This window comes from Anomaloglossus baeobatrachus, chromosome 5 (assembly GCF_048569485.1).
Source record: "Anomaloglossus baeobatrachus isolate aAnoBae1 chromosome 5, aAnoBae1.hap1, whole genome shotgun sequence".
Taxonomy (NCBI): Eukaryota; Metazoa; Chordata; class Amphibia; order Anura; family Aromobatidae; genus Anomaloglossus; species Anomaloglossus baeobatrachus.
In genome coordinates this window covers 195,711,153-195,731,534 of record NC_134357.1, presented here as the reverse complement: position 1 = coordinate 195,731,534, position 20,382 = coordinate 195,711,153, and the positions used below count along the sequence as shown (strand labels likewise).

The window sequence follows — 20,382 nt, the reverse complement described above, 5'->3', positions numbered from 1 at the left end:
ATAGTCATATATATCATAAACATAGATCCATAATAAAAAAAAAAAAAAAAAAAAAGAAAAGAAAAACTGCAAAAAGTCCCAATTTTCATTGGGGACGTCCCTTAAATGTTTGGATCTAGGAAGTGTTGGGGATACATATAAAACAAAACTAAACAGACAAAAAAGTTTGCGGAAAAAAAAGGTGATGCTATTTTGGAGGGTCACACACTAGGGAGAGTGGGTAAAAGGGAAGTTTAGTCTACTTCTCAAATAATACACATAAATACAGAGCCATGTTTTGTCCAACAAACATTTATGACTTAACCAACTGTGGTCAAAGGTGGCTGCTGGATGTAAATTTGCAATCTCTAGCTCCATCTGAGAAAAGACTGATGAAATGCAAAGATATTGCATCCTCAGGGCTTTTATCGCTTACATGGAGTTGTATAATTAATACCGGGGCATAGCAAAAGCGAGTGCAGACAGGAGTTGGAAGAGAAACTGTTGGACTCCATTGCATTTTGTTTTTCAATAAACCCCCCCTTTCAAGCATTTACCCGATCCATACATGGTTGGAACACGCAGGGGCAATAGAACTTCATATATTATCAGCCACATATGTTATAAATTGCAGGATGGGAGCATCAGAGGCATCAAACTCCAGGTCAAACGCTAGAGTTAATTCCAACTCAGACCTTAGACCCCTAAATAATTCAGAACCCCAGATCAGACTAAAAAAAAAAATAAATCATTTTTCAGAGGACTCTATTTACTTAAAAATGCCCGGATGCTCATCAGAATCTTGTGTCGTGGGCCATAAAGGTTTTCATGTCACCTGATGAGGCTCAATGCTCCTTTGCCACACACAAAGATTACAGTATAAAAACGATGAAAGATAAGTGATGGTGGCCCTACTGCAAATTTTTCAAAAAAACTCAGAAATTATGCTTTTGAAAAAAAGGAATGCATCTTCTAAATCCAGCAGGGACAATTAGGGAATGTGCAGATATTTTTTCAGGTGAATCCGCTCCCAAACCCACCTGAAAAGTGTTAATTCAATGGTCTAAATAATGAACCTGTGCATTTCTATACAAAGTTGACTTACTGTTCATATGTTCAGCCTTTTGAGCATCTTTAAACCACTTCCTGTTTCCAAATATACCAAGTGGTTGAAAGAAGTGATCTGGCATTTTCTGCTCTGAGGTCACTCTATACTTAGCAATACAAGTTCATGGGAAAGCTCAAAAGATGCCCAGACGACACCTGAACATATTTCTAAATGTTTTGCTTTCATTTCTGCTTGAAAAAACTGCTAGCAGTTGAAAAAAACAGCCAGAAATAAAGACATCCATTATGATGTCATTAGAAAGCTGTATAAAAATAGTATTTGCTCATATTAGGACAGTGGCATACATGTGGGCATAGTTCTTGTGGGACCGTAGTAAATGGTCCTGCTGAACGTTGGTATAAACTAAGCCTTATGGAAACAGATTGAAGCACAGGAGAACATGTAATATATTGCAACAAAAATTTCCTGTGTTTAATTGAAATTATAAATAATCAGAATTATGTGCTGATCGCTATGGTTTATTTTTTACAAGGTCAATACCTTTTTTGACCATACTCTTACAATAAATATCTGCATATGGATTTTAGTGAGCATGTGACTGTCACCACACCTCTTCTGCAGACCACTGCGCATGACATACAATAGGAACGACTGGGGTAGACTAGTGTTGAGCAAGTAGTTGACTATTCGTACTAAGCTATGCTGTTAGCAAGTACTGTCCGCTACTCGCATATTCGTTACAAGTAGCGGACGCAATGTAAGTCAATGGGAAATACTCGCTAACTAGCGAGTATCCCAAAAGCCGTACTATTCACTATTCGCACGAAAAGTACAACTTTCAAGTTACTCGCTACTTAGCGAGTATTTCCCATTGACTTACATTGCGCTCGCTACTCGTAACGAATATGCAAGTAGTAGACAGTACTCGCTAACAGCATAGCAACTACGACTACTAGTCAACTACTCGCTAGGGTGGACACCTGAATATGATAGAATGGACCAGATGATACCAGTAACTACTGTGAATATCATTCTGTTTCCATTTTGGAATAACAAGGTAAAGCAGATGCATCGCTGTGATGGGATAATCTCCAACCTGCCTCTACTTTGACCCAGAGTTATTTCATATTGTTTGTTGGAATAATAAGGGACCATGGGGTGACAAAAAAGGGTAATAAGCAGAGAGGGAGTAGTCTGAAACCTCAAAAAAATATTTTCACCAGTACATGAACATATAATTAGTGTTGAGCAAGTAGTTGACTATTCGTACTCGCTATGCTCTTAGTGAGTACTGTTTGCTACTTGCATATTCGTTACGAGTAGCGGGTACAATGTAAGTCAATGAGAAATACTCGCTAAGTAACGAGTAACCCAAAAGCCATACTTTTTGTGCAAGTAGTAAATAGTATGGCTTTCGGGTTACTCGCTACTTAGTAAGTATTTCCCATCGACTTACATTGCGCCCGCTACACATAACAAATATGCGAGTAGCGGACAGTACCCGCTAACAGCATAACAAGTACGAATAGTCAACTACTCGCTCAACACTACATATAATGTTTACTGAATAATGTTGGGCTGAAGAGACAAGGAGCGGCCACTTAACTATTCAGGAATATTTCATTCGGTAAACAAAAATAATCTCTTAACTAACTGCATTATGAGAAGTCAGTAGAAAGCTGGTGTCCTGTAGCTACAAAGGGCACACGTGAGCAATCTACCTGTCCCAACACTACAGGATAGATTCAATAGTAGAACAAATCATCACTAGGACCTATCTACAAAAAGGCCCACTTGGGAAACCGTGATTGTGGCACAAGTGTTGCTCAATATAAATGAAGCCCAAATAACATAGTTAGGACATAAATATACTAGAAACCAGTTATGTTTGCTCTTCATTTAACAAAAACTATATATTATTGATACATTTATTAAAGGGGATGTCCAATCTAACAAGAAAAGTCTGTAGATTTCTGACTGCCTATGTGCCCATTATCATGATACCTGTGTATCCCTTGAGCGAGTTGCAGTCATGCACTGCATGAAGGCGATTTACATACCTGTGGTCACGTATCGATTGTTCTGATCTGACTTCTCTTAATACAAAATAAATAAGAGAAGTTCCGCAGCCTAGTTAGTACGTGACTGCAAGTATAGAAATTCTAATCCGCCCACTCACATGGGTAATAAATAGGAATGGTGACAGCGTAATGCATAGATTACTATCATCATTCGGCAGGCTCAGACTTTTTGTCTCAGACTGGACAACTTCTTTATATACATTCTTAAAATACAGCATGAAAACCTGCAGAGCAAAGGCTCTCATCAAATGCGAGGTTATTGTGAAAAGATAGAAGAATAAGTGATAGAGTGATAGCTGTGCGTCAGACACAGTATGATAAATATTACTCCAAATGTCAAAGAACAAGTAACTAGAAGTCCCTATGTAAACTTCAAATTTCTCTCTTGTTTTTGCAAATTTTTACAAAGAACCAACATTTCCTATATATTAAAGCTCCACAGAAGCTTAGGTGAATCTACCCGGCTTTACAGTACTTGTATACATTTAATGTATTTCTAGGCAGACTTTTCATTGATCAGTCAGGTAAGCTACTAATAGTGGAACAGGAGATTATACTATGTAGTTCAGAAAAAGTTAGCATTTAAGCAACACCTACAGTTTTCGACTTTCTTTTCTTCTCTATGCAGAGAAGTTATTAGACCCCCCCCATAAATAATATTTTTACACCCATTATTTTATTAACCATTCAACCCAAGCAGATCTTTAATTATTTTAGATTTACTATATTTTCTTTCCCACTTAAGTATATGGGGGACATTTATTATTGCATTAAAATCACTTCTGGCATAAAACAGAGCCTCAAATTATGGTGTATGCCACATGAATGACGTCATTGTGACTTCTTAAATTTTCACCCCTGTTGTCATCATTTTTCTAAAATGTGAGTGGAGCTGTGCATTTACGATAGTTAACACTAAAACTTGTGTAAACTATAGTGTGGCCTAAGGCTGGCAACCATTTCATAATTTGGTTCACACTCAGCAAGCAATGAGCCAGAATTATTCAGAGGCAATTTCCATCAGCAAGCTTTTTATTAAAGATGACGTAAAGTACACTAGTGTTCATACATATCGCCCTATGTTCTGGTTTCAAGACACAATAAATAAACAAGTAATCACCAGCAGTTCTAGGAAAGGTTCTTAAGCTCTCCACTCCCTCTTGTGTCTATTCTTCCTCCTCTATAATTCACTTCTGTCATCCACAGTAATGACAAACTGTCCCAACATAATGAAGCCAACAAGACATCTCTGACCTGCTACTGAAAGATGTTCATTGCCATTTGGAGTAAGAAAAGAATCAGTTTAAAATAATAAAGAAAAAAAATATACACTAAAAATAGCCCAGATTCCCATAACTGACCTAACAAAATACATGTCATGCTGGAAGGGTAAATAATGAATTAAAAAGATTATGAACACAGAATTTTCGTAATATTCTCATAATGCATTACGTTAACAATCTGAAAAGATATAATACAAGTAATGAAAAATAAAAAAAAAATATTTTACTGAATTTGTGCATTTTACTGCAGGAAATATGACTAAGGAATTGCCTTTGCAGATCCATCTTATTCCTGGCTAAAACTAAATATATCTTTAGATAAATGCAAATGACCAGACATAGGTCTTTTTGCTAGTTTATGTCCATATGGCCAAACTCTGTAATATATTTATATTGAGCCAGCTAAATCACGTGGCTCAAACCACGGGCAGCAGGAATAAGAGAACGGTATTACAGTCATGTATATGTATGTGTTACTTTGAAAGGCTGTGGAGCCCTTAGAAAAATATCTGTCTAGCTATCTGTCTATCTATTTGTCTATCTACTCTATATCTTTTTGTGTTACTTTGTTTAGGTCAGCTATGAGATTTGTGCCGTTCTATAAATAAAAAAAAAAATGAGAGTGCAGAAGGGTTCTTTCTAGCTTTGTGCAAATATAGTTGAAATAAATATGTGGCAGCATAATAGTTTGCAATCTACTACAGTCAAAAATTTGGCCCTGAAGGTCAGATCTAAAGCCTGCTTTACACGAGATGACCGATCGTGCGATTTTTTTATCCGATGCGTCACACCCATGTCTTTTTTTTTTTTTTGATCGCACATAGGTTGTTGTCTATGCGTCACACGTTTTGTTTTGATCAACGACCCAATAGCGATCAGCGATGTATTGATTGTCCATGGCGGTCGTGCCAAAGTCTTCACACATGTTTTTTTTTAGTCAATCTGTCTTTCGTAGGGGCGTTTTTATGTAAAGTATACACCCCTCCGTGACGTCTATAATCTATCACGCCCAGAACCTTGTTTTCCAGCACACTCCTGTCTTTATTTTTTTGGCTGATTGGTTGGCTTTAATATAAATCGTATCTCGTGCGTCCGTCCTTGTTGTCTCGTTTTTCTCTTGTATCTGCGAACATTTTTTCCTGGCATCCTTCTCTTGGAGAATTTTGATTGTCTTGCATCAAAGGTTTGTTTTGTTTTGGGGTTTTTTGGTCGTTTTTTTTAATGTTATATTTTAATATTGTTCAAATAATATTTTGGTTAGGAAAAATGTTTTCCTTATTTTTGTAAATTTATTAAGCAAAGGTTTTTACCTTTATTTATTCAATTGTTATTGACATTTTATGTTGTTTTTAAAAAAAAAAAAAAAAAAAAAAAGGGGCTAAAATAAATCTTACCACAAATATGGTTGCAAAAGGACACAAGCAAAGGAATCCCGAAAAAAACAAAAACAAATAAGTAACACTGTACTTGCACTGCGCCAAGGCTACCCAGAATGGACGAAATTCAGAGCACTAGCTCCGGCTTTTATTTCATGATTAGCAAATCAAAATGCATCAGCGACAACCAATCACAACATATTAGGCGTGTCTATTTAATATAGCAACTACGCCCTGGACACTGATGACGTTCCAAAAAATGACGAAGAAGGACAATGAAAGGGAGTCACACTTATCAATGTGTCGTTCTAAAAGCTAAAAATAAATGATATTATGGAAATAAACGACGAGTACATGATGGCCGATTTTATAACGATTATTGATCGTTTGGAATCGCACGGAGGTGACACATGCAAAGATGTTGTTACGAATAGAGGAAGTGCGTCACGAAAACCGTGACCCGAACGATGCATCGCACAATAGATTGACTCGTGTAAAGCAGCCTTAACAGACAGCTTTACTTCTTACTATAAAGCATGTCGTAGAGAAGATAAGCAATCATACATATCTATAAATACATTACTTGCCTGTTAATATATTTCAATAAGCAGAGAGCACAGTGGAAGCGAAAGTCGCACAGACTTCTGAAGAAGGTATAAATAGTCCAAAAATCATCCTGTTGTTATTCAACTTTATTTACACAAAACCAGAGATGGTCCTTTAATGTTTTATAAGTTTTATAATTGACTTGGGAAAACTTTTGCTCTGAATAGCTTTATGCAACTATAGACCAACTTAATAATGCTGAAAAAGTTAAATTTTGTTTACCAAACCGCCGAGAATAAAGAAGACCATGAAGAGTCGGCCAAGGGTGGTTTTTGCATAAACGTCTCCATATCCCACAGTAGACATGGTCACCATTAGCAGGTAAACACATTCCCAATATGAGATGCTCTGTGAGTTTCGAAAATCATCCCACGGGTCTCCAGAGTTTTCCACCTGTACAGAAAACGTGTATTAGTAATTCAACCTAAATCAATAAAAAATGTTAGTAGCAGAGGAACATGAGAAGAAAAATACAAGATATCCTAGAAAACAGTTAACCTTGGCAATAATTAGTAGACTGCATCCAATTTCTCAATTTTATTTGTGCAATCAAAGAGAAAGTCCAAGACGCAAAAGGAGCTTCTGATTAAGGCTATGTGCGCACTAGAAAAGTGATTTTTCTCAAGAAAATTTCTTGAGAAATTTCTGGGAGTTGAAGAATACCGCACCTGCGGTAAAAAAATGCACCAAAACCGCGGGGAAAACGCATGAGTTTTTTCTGCGGTTTTGCCACGGTTTTGCCGCGGTTTTTCCGCAGGTTGGTCCCTGCGGTTTTATATGCTGTAACTGCAATAAATAATATAGATAATAGATAGATAATCGATAGATAGACAGACAGATAATGGATAGAGGGAAAGATGGATAGATGGATAGATGGATAGATGAATAGATAGATAATAGATGAGAAAGACCTATATAATGTCCCACCTCCCTGCATATTCTAAGCTGGCACCCTTTAGTGACTTTCATGTGGCACTAAAGGGGGCTAAGCCTTGTATTTAGCCAAAAAATAAATAAATAATTTAAAAAAAAAACGACGTGAGATCCCCCATATCTTTTGTAGCCAGCTAGGGTAAAGCACACGGCTGCAGCCTGCAGACTACAGCTGACAGCTTTACCTTTGCTGGTAATCCAAAACAGAGGGCACCCCCCGCTGTTATTTTACATTAAATAAATAATTTAAAACAAAAAACGTGGGGTCCCGCCCAAATTGGATCACCAACCAAGGTAAAGCGGACAGCTGTGGTCTGGTATTCTCAGACTAGGGAGGTCCACTGTTATTGGACACTCCCCAGCCTAAAAATAGCAGGCCACAGCCACCCCATAAGTGGCGCATCTATTAGATGTGCCAATCCTGGTGCTTCACCACAACTCATCTCGTTGCCCTGGTGCGGTGGCAAACGGGGTAATATATGGGGTTGATGCCAGATGTGTAATGTCACCTGTCATCAGGCCCTGGGGTTAGTGATGTCAAGCATCTATCAGATACCCGACATCACCAACCCAGTCAGTAAGAAATAAAAAATAGACAACAAAAAAAGTTTTATTTGAAAAAACACTGCCCAAAACATTCCCTCTTTCACCAATTTATTGAAAAGAACAATCAATTCCAGGTCCAGCGTAATCCAATAAGGGGGTCCAGGATGATCCGTACCATAGTCACTGTCCCAGTCAATGAAGAACAGAATATTCCCCATTGGCTGGGAGAGTAATGCAGTGACCTGAGATAACATCAATAGGTCAGCCCAGGTCACTGCAGGGGATGACAAGCACTGACTTCAGGAGGTTAGCTGAGATCATTACCTGCAGTGAAGATCTCCTGCACTACTGATGTCAGCGCTGTCACTGCCTTCTATGCCCGCCGCGTGTTCTCTGCAGTATCGCGAGAGCCTGTGACGTCACCGCTAGTGACAGTCTCGGGCCGCCCATGAGATGGGCATAGAAGGCAGTGACAGCACTGACGTCAGGCGTACAGGAGATCGTCACAGCAGGTAATGATCTCATCTAACCTCCTGAAGTCAGCGCTCGTCATCCCCGCGGCTGCCAGCACTGCAGTGTGAGAAGCTTCTGATACTGCAGGGCAGGCAGATACTGACACACTGCAGTGCCAGCAGCCGCGGGGTTGGAGCAGGACACAGACTGCACGAGCACCCGACGGCGGTCACACGGAAGTGCTTCTGTGCGGTGTCCAGGGAGTGCGATATGTGTGTGTTTACTCTCTGCTTAGCTTCCTCTTCCTGTCATAATGACATCACTTCCCTGCAAAACGCAGGGTAGTGATGAACATCACCACAGGTAAACCGCGGCTATACCGAGGGAATACTGCACATCGTTTGCTACTTGTGGTATACCCGCGGTATTTCCCGATTACATTACAGTGAATGGAGTGAAATACCGCAGGTACCTGCGGAAAAGAAGTGACATGCACATTTTGTCAAGAAATTTTCTCAAGAAATTCTGCAGAAAGAATTTTCTTGAGAAAAAAACGCAGTGTGCGCACAGCTATTTTTTTTCCCATAGGTTTTGTTGGGAAATTTCTGCAGAAAGATTACAAACATTTCTCAAGAAATTTCTGCAGCAAAACCGCGGGTAAAACCGCGGGTAAAAACGCAGTGTGCGCACAGGGCCTTAAGTAGTCTTTATCCCATAACAGAACTTGTTACAGGAGGATGAGTAATACCATGGCATAAAAGTTATTGAACTATTTTATCAACCACTAAGGTTGGTACAACTCAGGACCATTATGAGGGTATGGTGTTTTACATTATATCAATGTATTTTTGTTTATCCTTTAAGGATGAAAACAGTGTATGAGGTCATAAAAGGTTAAGCCAATGTAATATTAATAAAACAAACTTACTAAATGAATGAAGCCTGCAGCCGTCAGCCATGTACTGATAAAAATTGAGCAAAGGTTTACCAGCTTGATGGAATTACTGTAAAAGAACAAAACAAGAACAGATGTGTCAAAAGCATGAAAATATTTAAATATTGTCTATATAGTTCATAATGTACAATACAACATTTGTGAAATGTATCTTAATTACCATTTCTTGTCAAACTATTTCTGAAGCTGTGTGCCACATGTGTGATTGACACTACCACCTTAATACAAAATCCTATGGAGTATATAAAAATTGAAATCATAGACAAGATGCCTAAATCTGTGGCTCAGTGTGGTACAATAGATCAGCATTCATGTCTATGGTTACTCTTACGTACACTGTGTGCAGAATTATTAGGCAAATGAGTATTTTGATAACATGATACTTTTTATACATGTTGTCCTACTCCAAGCTGTATAGGCTTGAGAGCCAACTACCCGTTAAGTATATCAGGTGATGTGCATCTCTATAATGAGGAGGGGTGTGGTGTAATGACATCAAAACCCTATATAAGGTGTGCTTAATTATTAGGCAACTTCCTTTCCTCTGGCAAAATGGGTCAGAAGAGAGATTTGAAGGGTTCTGAAAAGTCCAAAATTGTGAGATGTCTCGCAGAGGGATGCAGCAGTCTTGAAATTGCCAAACTTTTGAAGCGTGATCACCAAACAATCAAGCATTTCATGGCAAATAGCCAACAGGGTCGCAAGAAGCGTGTTGGGCATAAAAGGCGCAACATAACTGCCCATGAATTGAGGAAAATCAAGAGTGAAGCTGCCAAGATGCCATTTGCCACCAGTTTGGCCATATTTTAGAGCTGCAACATTACTGGAGTATTAAAAAGCACAAGGTGTGCCATACTCAGGGACATGGCCAAGGTAAGGAAGGCTGAAAAACGACCACCTTTGAGCAAGAAACATAAGATAAAACATCAAGACTGGGCCAAGAAATATCTTAAGACTTAAGTTTAATGGACTGATGAAAAGAGAGTGACTCTGGATGGGCCAGATGGATGGGCCAGAGGCTGGATCAGTAAAGGGCAGAGAGCTCCACTCTGACTCAGACGCCAGCAAGGTGGAGGTGGGGTACTGGTATGGGCTGGTATCATCAAAGATGAACTTGTGGGACTTTTTCAGGTTGAGGCTGAAATGAAGCTCAACTCCCAGACCTACTGCCAGTTTCTGAAAGACAACTTCTTCAAGCAGTGGTACAGGAAGAAGTTGGTATCGCTCAAGAAATGCATCATTTTCATGCAAGACAATACTCCATCACATGCATCCAACTCCACAGCGTGGCTGGCCAGTAAAGGTCTAGAAGATGACAAAATAATGACATGGCCCCCTTGTTCACCCGATCTGAACTCCAAAGAGAACCTGTGGTCCCTCATAAAATGTGAGATCTAAAGGGAGGGAAAACAGTACACCTCTCGGAAGTGTCTGGGAGGCTGTGGTGGCTGCTGTATGCAATGCTGATCATAAACAGATCAAGCAATGGACAGAATCTATGGATGGTAGGCTGTTGAGTGTCATCATAAAGAAAGGTGGCTATATTGGTCACTAAATTTTTTTTGTTTGATTTTTGCAGGTCAGAAATGTTTATTTCTACATTTTGTGCAGTTATATTGGTTTACCTGGTGAAAATAAACAAGTGAGATGGAAATATATTTGGTTTTTAAGTTGCCTAATAGTTCTGCACAGTAATAGTTACCTGCAAAAACAGATATCCTCCTAAGATCGCCAAATCTAAAAAAAACCCACTACAACTTCCAAAAATATTAAGCTTTGATATTCATGAGTCTTTTGGGTTGATTAAGAACATAGTTGTTGATCAATAATAAAAAAAATCCTCTAAAATACAACTTGCCTAATAATTCTGCACATGGTGTATAACTAAGAGCTTGTATGGAGCTGTTAAATGACAATTTGCGGCTTCAGAGAGGAAGGTAGAGCAAAGTCTACATAAGATGTAAGAATTCTAATGCAAATATGAATACCTTTTAAGGGAACCAGTCAGTTGCAATATACACCCAGAAACATGAGCAGTTTTGGGTGCATATTGCTAATCCCTGCCCACTGTCCCAGCCTATATTAGAATACATAAAGAGATCTTTAGAAAAAGTATTTCTAAAGAACCTTTATGATATGCTAATGAGGCCAGGAACTGGTCGTAAGGGCACAGGGGGTGCTAACGTGCTATACAATCCCCATTGCCCAGCGTTATCAGTGATGATGCAAGTACCTGTGTCCATTGTCACCACATCAAAACGCCAGGTTTAGGCTTTATGCACATGATCAGAATTCCAGCCACTTCCAGTCATGCACACTACACATCTCGAAAGCCGGGACGCATACACCCGCTTTCATAGTGCGCATTACCGGAAGTACTGGGACTTCTGATCATGCTCACTGACCCTAAACCCGGCGTACTGAAGCTGTGACAACGGACACAGGTACGCATATCACCGCTGATGATGCTGGGCAATGGGCATTGAATAGTATATTAGCACCTCCGTATGGGTGTGCTAACATGCTAGAAAGGCGGACTAGTCGGGGGAACAAATGATCTTGCAACTAGTCCCTGCGCTCATTAGCATATCATAAAGGATCCTTAGAAAAAAAAAATTCTAAAGATCTCTTTATCTATTCTACTAAAAGCTGGGACGATTAGGCAGGGATTAGCAATATGCACCCAGGACTGCTCGTGGTTCTAGGTGCATATTGTACCTGACAGGTTCCCTTTAAATTCTAAATCTTTATTTTACAAGGTGTATTTTTGCAACCTCTATATTTTTATTTTGAGATTAGTATAAAAATAGTGTGCTTTAAGCTGCAGCCAACATCTGGGGAAAATCCGGATTCATAGCTTCACACTAAGCCTGCTGTGTTGCAGTAAACACCCAAGCAATGCCAGCCCAGAGGGCAAGAGATAAGCAAGCAGCTGTATGCCCTATTATTCAGCATCAGGACTATGTACTTTAAAAAGTAACTAATATCTTATAGGAATTTCTGGATAAAGAAAGTATTAAGATAATGGAAAAGTACAGCCATACAAGAGCAACTGGTGACATCATCTACCTGCCTAAGAATCCCAATACTATTCCGAGATCAAACAGATGTAATGATTCAATACAGCATGTCCTCATTCTCGCATGCACTTAGGACAAACACAAATAGCAGCACCACCTTGTAGGACAGACGACCTTTACTTTTGCCCAAAATTTCTTGTGCTAAAGGGAATGTTTGTTCACTTACTTTACTTCCTCTTGAACAATGAAATAGATTTGAAAATACAAAGATATAATATTGATCCTAAGTCTTTCAGCTGTTTGGTCATAACAGCATAGTAAAACCCAAGGTATACATTATTTCATAATTCAGAGCAATTTGGACCTTGACATTTCTTCATTCAGTTGATTTTTGCAATAATGTGCTTATAAAAGTAATTCAAGCATGTGGATATGTAATAAAGTGAAACTTCCATACAATAAATGTAAGTGTCCCTGTTTGAGCTCCCAAAGGTGGGAGATCTGCTGTAATACTGAGCTCACGAAATGACTTTTTTGCATTTAGGGATCTAAAAATGCATCTCTCAGGAAGGCAATGGGAGAGTGACAAGAAGTGGATGAACGCTGAATCTGGGCTTGTTACCATGTGGCCAAGAGAAGGCCCCAGTTTTGGAGAGAATTATACAGACTGTAAAACAAGCTAACGCTGTAAAGTTTAGGCCGGGGCCACACGGGGACTAATGTGATCCTCGCATGACACTCGGCTCACGCTGGCAGCACAGCGGAAGCTGAGTGTCATGCGAGTGTCACTGAGACTGAGGTCTGATCATGCGCTGTGATGATCGCTGCGGGGACGGGCCCCATCTGAGGAGGGGTGAGCCAGCACTGAGGAGGGGTGGGACGGTACGGAGGAGGAGAGGGAGGGATTTATCTGTCTCTCCTCCGTAGCCGGCTATTGCCATTCTCGCCCTGCACTCGCGGTACACTGGTGTACTGCGAGTGCAGTGCGATCTTTCTCTCGCCCCATAGACATGAATGGGTGAGAGAGAGTCTCGCACTACAATTGCAGCATAATGCAATTGTTTTCTCGGTTTGATTGGGTACTGACACATAGGCTAATATTGGTCCGAGTGGAATGCAATAATTTTATCGCATTCCACTCGGTCCGATTTTCATGCCGTGTGTCTTAGGCCTTAAGCCAACTCTTTCATTTTCTTGTGCAGAAAAAAACACAGCAAAACATTACATGTGAACATGCCCTATGAAGTCTCGCAATCTTTTGTGGTAGGCTGCATACCCACAATCACATACATCCACCTAGCTGGAGATCCACAATACAACACAGTCTCTATTAACAGTATGAACATAGAAATGTTCATACTGTTAATAGAGACTGTGTTGTATTGTGGATCTCCAGCTAGGTGGATGTATGTGATTGTGGGTATGCAGCCTACCACAAAAGATTGCGAGACTTCATAGGGCATGTTCACATGTAATGTTTTGCTGTGTTTTTTTCTGCACAAAAACCAAGGGTTGGCAGAAATAAAAACATGCTGCATAAAATACTTTTTTGCTTTGTTTTTGGTGCATTTTTACTTGCATTTAGTTTTACTAAATGGATAAAAAAAACACTGCAAAAATGCTAAAGAATTGACATACTGCAGATTTTCAAAAACGCTACAGTTCTCAAATTGAGTCAGGAAAAAAAACAGCTGCGGGTGCATGAGATTTCTGAAATATCATTGCTTTTGCCTGTACTGTAAATAGTTTTGCATCAAAAAAGCTGAAAAAATGTCATGTGCAAGCAAACATCCATATATAACACTGATAGAGCCTAAATGTTTCTGACCTTTATTATCATCTGACACTAAATATATGTGGCCCGTCCTCTCACTGCTGCTCAAATGTTAAGTGTTCTGACTTTAGTCAAAAATGTATAATAGATTCTGGTAATTATCCCTATCATCATAATTCAGGAGGTGCTTACTAATGAAACATCTTCTATGCTATGAGCCTGATACACAGCATTATATAATAGCTAGTGAAGCACTATTATTTTATCTTTGAGAAGAAACAGAAAAATAATTTGAATTAAAAGATCTTAAAGTTGCCGACATACTGTACAGTCTTAAGTCCATTATAGAAAGGAATCCTACTTTCTTTACACTCGGGTTTCATCTAGTAACTATAACACCAAAATAAATTGCTTGTATCCTACAATAACACATTCTGTGTCTGACTACTCCGCCAGCAAAGAAATAATCTCTTTTTTGCTAAGATAGGATAACAGCTGAAGTCTTTCTAATTGAGTTTTGAGTCCGTGCAGGGGTTAAGCTCCTGGAAGCTTTTTCCCTGTGTTATGAATGGCCAGAGGTTGATTTCATGAATGAGATTTCAGTATAATCCTAATGCTTCAGTTATTACCCACCCACTGCCATCTGTTACCCTCGTCACATGCAAAGTTCAACACAATGACAAAGTGACACTCATGCAGATACATGAACACACATTCAGCAATGATAATGCATATATGCTGTATAATTTAGTCACGCAGCACAATCAATGATTTAACAATTGTATAGCATTGTATATTGTACTGTAATTGTATAAAAAGATTCATATTATGTTCATCCAAAGCTATTGTTCAAAGGCATATGACATCTGTTTCAGACAAATTTCACTGAGAAAAATACTTAAAAGAATGAATTTACATCCATTTCTATTTAAAAATGACATGCTGTGCACACATCAGGGTTTTGAACATCCTTTAACTGCTTCAGGTTTCTAAAAGTGGGATTAAAAGAAGTGACCTGACCGTACCTCTGGTGTCTTCTGCTCAGAAGACGTTCTGTACTTTACAATACAAATCAGTGGAAAAGCTCAAAAGACGCCACACTGTCTTTTGGAATGTTTTGCCATTGGTATCACTTAAAAAACGCCTACCAGTTTCTTCATTACTCAATGGAGTGAATAAAACAACCTGTCATGAGCGCACAGTTAGTACCGTAGTTTTCGTATTATAAGACGCACTTTTCCTCCCAAAACTTTGGGAGGAAAATGAGGGGTGCATCTTAAAATCCAAATATAGCTTACCAGGGGGGTTGTGCAGAGAGGTCAAAGGAGGCAGGGAGATGCTCCGAGCAGTGCACTGTGCTGACGGCGCTGCTGGTCTGTGCGACGCTCTGTTCTGTTTGGAGCCGCTCCGTTCTGCTCTGTGCACGGCTGCTCCGTCCTGCTCGGCTGCTCTGTGCACGGCTGCTCCGTCCTGCTCGGCTGCTCTGTGCACGGTTGCTCCGTCCTGCTCGGTTGTTCTGTGCACGGCTGCTCCGTCCTGCTCGTCTGCTCTGTGCACGGCTGCTCCGTCCTGCTCAGCTCTTCTGTGCATGGCTGATCCGTCCTGCTCGGCTGCTCTGTGCACGGCTGCTCTGTCCTGCTCAGCTGCTCTGTGCATGGCTGCTCCATCCTGCTCGGCTGCTTTGTGCACGGCTGCTCCGTCCTGCTCAGCTGCTCTGTGCACGGCTGCTCCGTTCTGCTCGGCGCTCGGCTGCTCCATTACCAGCCCTGCACAGAGCAGAGTGGTGTCGCAGGCCCCGCACAGAGCAGAGCGGTGTCGCCGGGCCCGCACAGAGCAGAACGACACAGGCACCGCACAGAGCAGAGTGACACCAGCCCCGCACAGAGCAGAGTGGTGTCTCCGGCACCGCACAGAGCAGAGCAACACCGACCCCCGCACAGAGCAGCACCCACAGGGAGTATCTGGGCCCCCTTTATACTATTTGCAGTACTCCAGTACCGCCCCTGCCTCCTGTGACTCCCGCCCTTCTGCAGGCCCCCCTCCCTGGTAAGACACCACCAGATTATAAACGGACCCCATATTTTTTTTTTTACCTTTTTTTCCCTCCAAATTTGGGGTGCGTCTTATAATTCGGTGCGTCTTATAAAACGAAAAATACGGTAGTTACCTGGCAGCTCCAAAATGGCTACCACAAAATGGTTTGACACAAGCTATTACTTTCCTAAAACTCAGGAGTTGTCCTGATCTTCACCTGATAACCCTTGTAAAGTGATCTTGACTTAAACAGAGGTCCCTGGGTAAGGGCCACCAGCTACTGTTCGGTGGTGCAAGCTGGCAAGAAGGATACTCAGGAAGCCGGGTCACGTCCAGAAGGTCACATCAGGAACAGAATCAACAACAAGCAGGAAGTCAAATGTAAAGCCAAGGTCAATGAACATGAAAATCAGGTCAAAATACAGGAGCTCATGACAGAGGCACAAACCAGGATAGAATCTCCATTGACTGGCAACGGGAGCTGGCTCTCTAGGGTTTATAAACAACAGTCTGACCCCATGCTGACAACAGAAAGAAATCAAGACAAGATTAACTCCGTAACTTGCAGACTGGACAAAACCACAAGTCCCAGGACTAAAATACAGCTGTGATATCAAGCATCACCTGCCAAAACAGCATGGTGCTGCCTAGCGGCCAAAGCAGAAGCCGGCACAAATGTTACACAAACGGAAACCACTAGTAAAGTAGACACTACAAAATACCCTTGAGTACAAAATCATTGGAAAAATCCTCAATAAACCAACAAAAAAACAACAGAAAAGAAACAAGTTAGGACAAATTCCAGTGTCCTGAAACATCTCTTGCTTGAAATGTCTTAGGTTAAAAGATGTGTGTGTGTAAAAAAGTCTTAAACAGGTAATTTCTAGTTTACATATCGAAAGGAATTTCTAAAGAAAATATAACTGTCTGAAGGGTTAGGACCAACCTTTTGGTAAGAGAGGAAATGAAGACTCCACTCCATCTTCTTGCCCATTGGAGGGTAGAATAAATGGAAATTAAACTGTGCAATTTTCTCTTGAATTCCTTGGTGTTATTTTTTTTACTTCTAAATAGTTATACTCCTAAGCACTTCTGTACTTGCTTTGGGTAATCACATGGTCTCTCTCCTAATTCATTGCTCTTTATGACAGTATGTCATAGTTACTGTGAGATGCTGGCTGCGGACAAAAGACTACTGGACCACTGGAGGAAGAGCACAGTCCACGTCTCTAAGGGATGCAGAATTTTTCCAGCACGAAGCACTGGTTACGTCAGTCTCATTGCTGGTCTCATTGTTGTGTTTTATTAGATATTTCCTTGCTTGTCAGTTTAAGGTACACAGAAGGTCAGGCATAAGATTGCTTATTAGAATAAAACAATCATTCAATTACTCTTGTTAGTGTCTCATGGACCTCAATTAAGTAATTGTTCTCCCAGACACTAGTCCCAATATGTGGATGGGGATTGCAGTGGAGCCGTCACCACAGGGGGTCTCACATGCAGTCCCAAGTGAGGAGCTCGACCTCAGGAAAATAGCTCCACAAATGCACAGTTAGCTTTGAGGGTTTTTTCCCGGGGGCCCGGCTTGGGGTACTTAAGACACTGATGTGGGGATCGGGGGGGTTGTTGCTGGCTGGAACTGGATATACCGTATTTTTCGTTTTATAAGATGCACCAGAGTACAAGACACACTACAAATTTAGAGATAAAAAAAGGTAAAAAAAAAATGGCGTCTGTCTTATACTCTTCTGTTGTTTTACCGGAGGGGGGGCAGCAGCGGTGGTGGAGTGGAGTCACAGGAGGCAGGGGCGCTGCTGGTGGGATCTGTGCTGGCAGCAGTGGGTCCTGTGGCAGCCGGCCTCCCACATAGACACCCCCCCGCACTAATTCTCTACCTCCTGGTAAGCTATATTTGGATTTTAAGACACACCCCTTAGAACTTTTTTGGAGGAAAAGTGCGTCTTATAATCTGAAAAATATGGTATGTGCTGCGGTCGTGGTATCCGTCGTCTGTAGGAGCAGGGGCTGTGATCGCAGACTATACCGGTGGTAGATTAAAAAGCTGTGGGTCAACCAAAAGTTGGGAGACAGTGGGTATCACCTAGTACAGGGGCCATGGAGTTACCGATCCTGGTTTGGGATCTCTTGGACTGGGGCATCTAATTTTGGCCATCTACCTGGTGTTGCTGTAAGACTGTGGACGGAAGAAATAAAATAATTGCATTGTTAAGCTGACTAGGTAATTAATACAATGCACAACCTCATATCTTCACAGTTACTATAAGGAAACTCTTTCAGTTTATAAAGGATGATCCTCTTGGGATCTTTATTTCTTCTCCTGGAGATTGGTTATAGAATGTTTCTCCTTTTGGTGGACCAGTCCTATCCTGCATTACACAGCAGAACCAGTGATTTGTATACGCACTGTGAAACGGATAACTTCCCTTATTTTGTGATAAAACATTAAAGTCCACCATAAATGTGAGATATGTCACACGACGTTGCTTGATTCATTTGTTTGGCCAAAAGCCAGCTCAACTGGCATACACATACACAGGAGCAATCATTTGTCTGAGCACTCATGTGTTGTCTATGAGAGAGCTGTTGTCTTCTGTATCTCAGGAAGAACAAAGGGATGGGCAGTCAAAAATCAAACATGATAGATTCCTAATTCTTCCAACAATCAATTATCCTGGGACCCATAATCATTACAGAATCAGAGAGCATTGCTCTAATGTTTATGGGGGCTTCATTGTCAGGTTGCACATATTTTACCACATCATTGGAAGTCCCAGTAGGGGGAGACTTTGTGATCAGTCATATTGTTGAAGGCCATATCTAACAACTAGGGATTATCCAAACTAGTTAGCCAATTAAACAACATGATTAAAGGAAATCTGTCACCAGGCTTTTGCTACCTCATGTGAGAGCAGCTGGATGTAGGAAAAGAGACCCCGATTCCAACAATGTATCACTTAGTTTACTGGGTATATAAGTGTTCTTAAATGTAGTACGCAGCAAGCTGATAAAGCTAACACTGTCCACACCACAGCTATGTCTATAGACAGTGAGCTGCTTATCAGAGAAAGAGGCATGGTGATGCAACTTGGCATGAGGCAGCCAGTCACAGCAATGATAATGTATTAATGATAGAACCTTCATTATAAGTAAACAACAGCACACAGCTTAATAAATGGCACATTGCTGTAGTTTTTATTGATAGTATTTTGGGGTTAAGAGGTTAATACGAGATTTGGATGTTTGTTTATTCCATTTTTTAGTGAGGTAATGTAGCCAAAAAGCAACAGTTCAATTATGGATTATTTTTTTCCATTTTGGGTTCTGTATATGGTATAATTATTTGTATATTTTATTAATTTAAAAAAAACTAAACATTAAACCAAATATGTATTTTTTTTATTTTACTATATTACCAACTGTATAAAAGTGGGGTAATTTTAATTCTAATAATAGTTGTTTTCAGCACTTTTTATTTTTTTTTTTACAAGTTATTACTTGCTTTATCACCTGTACAAAACAACACAGTCTATTGCAGTCTATTAAATAATTTGTGGTTTCCTATGAGGTTGGGCTTCATAGACGTAGTAACATGGAAAACAAACAATCCTTCAGAATGTTTGTGCACCCCACAATCTTTTTGTGGGGGTGCTATAGAGGTCAGAAATGGCATGCCCCCATTCCAAAGACTCAGCAGCAACTAAAAGGTTAAACTACTGTAATGGAAGTTACAAGTGCATTGCAATAAATTAGAATATCCTCAAAAAGTTAATTTATTTCAGTAATTCAATACAAAAAAGTGAAACACATATGTTATATAAAGTCATTACAAACAGAGGGATCTATTTCAAGTGTTTATTTCTGTTAATCTTGATGATTATGGTTTACAGCCAATGAAAACCCAAAAGTCATTATCTCAGAAAATTAGAATAATTACCACAAAACACCCGCAAAGGCTTCCAAAGTGTTTAAAATAGTCCCTTAGTCTGGTTCAATAGGCTACGCAATTATGGGGAAGACTGCTGACTTGACAGATGTCCAGAAGGCAATCATTGACACACTCCATAAGGAGGGTAAGCCACAAAAGGCCATTGCTAAAGACGCTGGCTGTTCACAGAGTGCTGTATCCAAGCATATTAATGGAAAGTTGAGTGGAAGGAAAAAGTGTAGTAGAAAAAAGTGCACAAGCAACAAAGATAACCACAACCTTGATTGCATTGTTAAGAAAAGACTATTAAAAAATTCAGAGGCGATT

The 20,382-nt window shown here is 40.2% G+C and overlaps 1 protein-coding gene across 12 annotated transcripts in view; it reads right to left on the bottom strand.

Annotated features, from left to right (window-relative positions):
• The window catches only part of KCNMA1 (potassium calcium-activated channel subfamily M alpha 1), a 1,029,133-nt gene that overhangs the window by 367,388 nt on the left and 641,363 nt on the right, over positions 1 to 20,382 (bottom strand). For all 12 annotated transcript variants that reach the window (XM_075349081.1, XM_075349079.1, XM_075349082.1 and 9 more), the window contains exons 7-8: positions 9,255 to 9,330; positions 6,617 to 6,787 (exon numbers count right to left, since the gene is read on the bottom strand). In XM_075349081.1, coding sequence (XP_075205196.1) covers positions 6,617 to 6,787; positions 9,255 to 9,330 — 247 coding nt within the window. The remainder of the gene's footprint in view (positions 1 to 6,616; positions 6,788 to 9,254; positions 9,331 to 20,382) is intronic.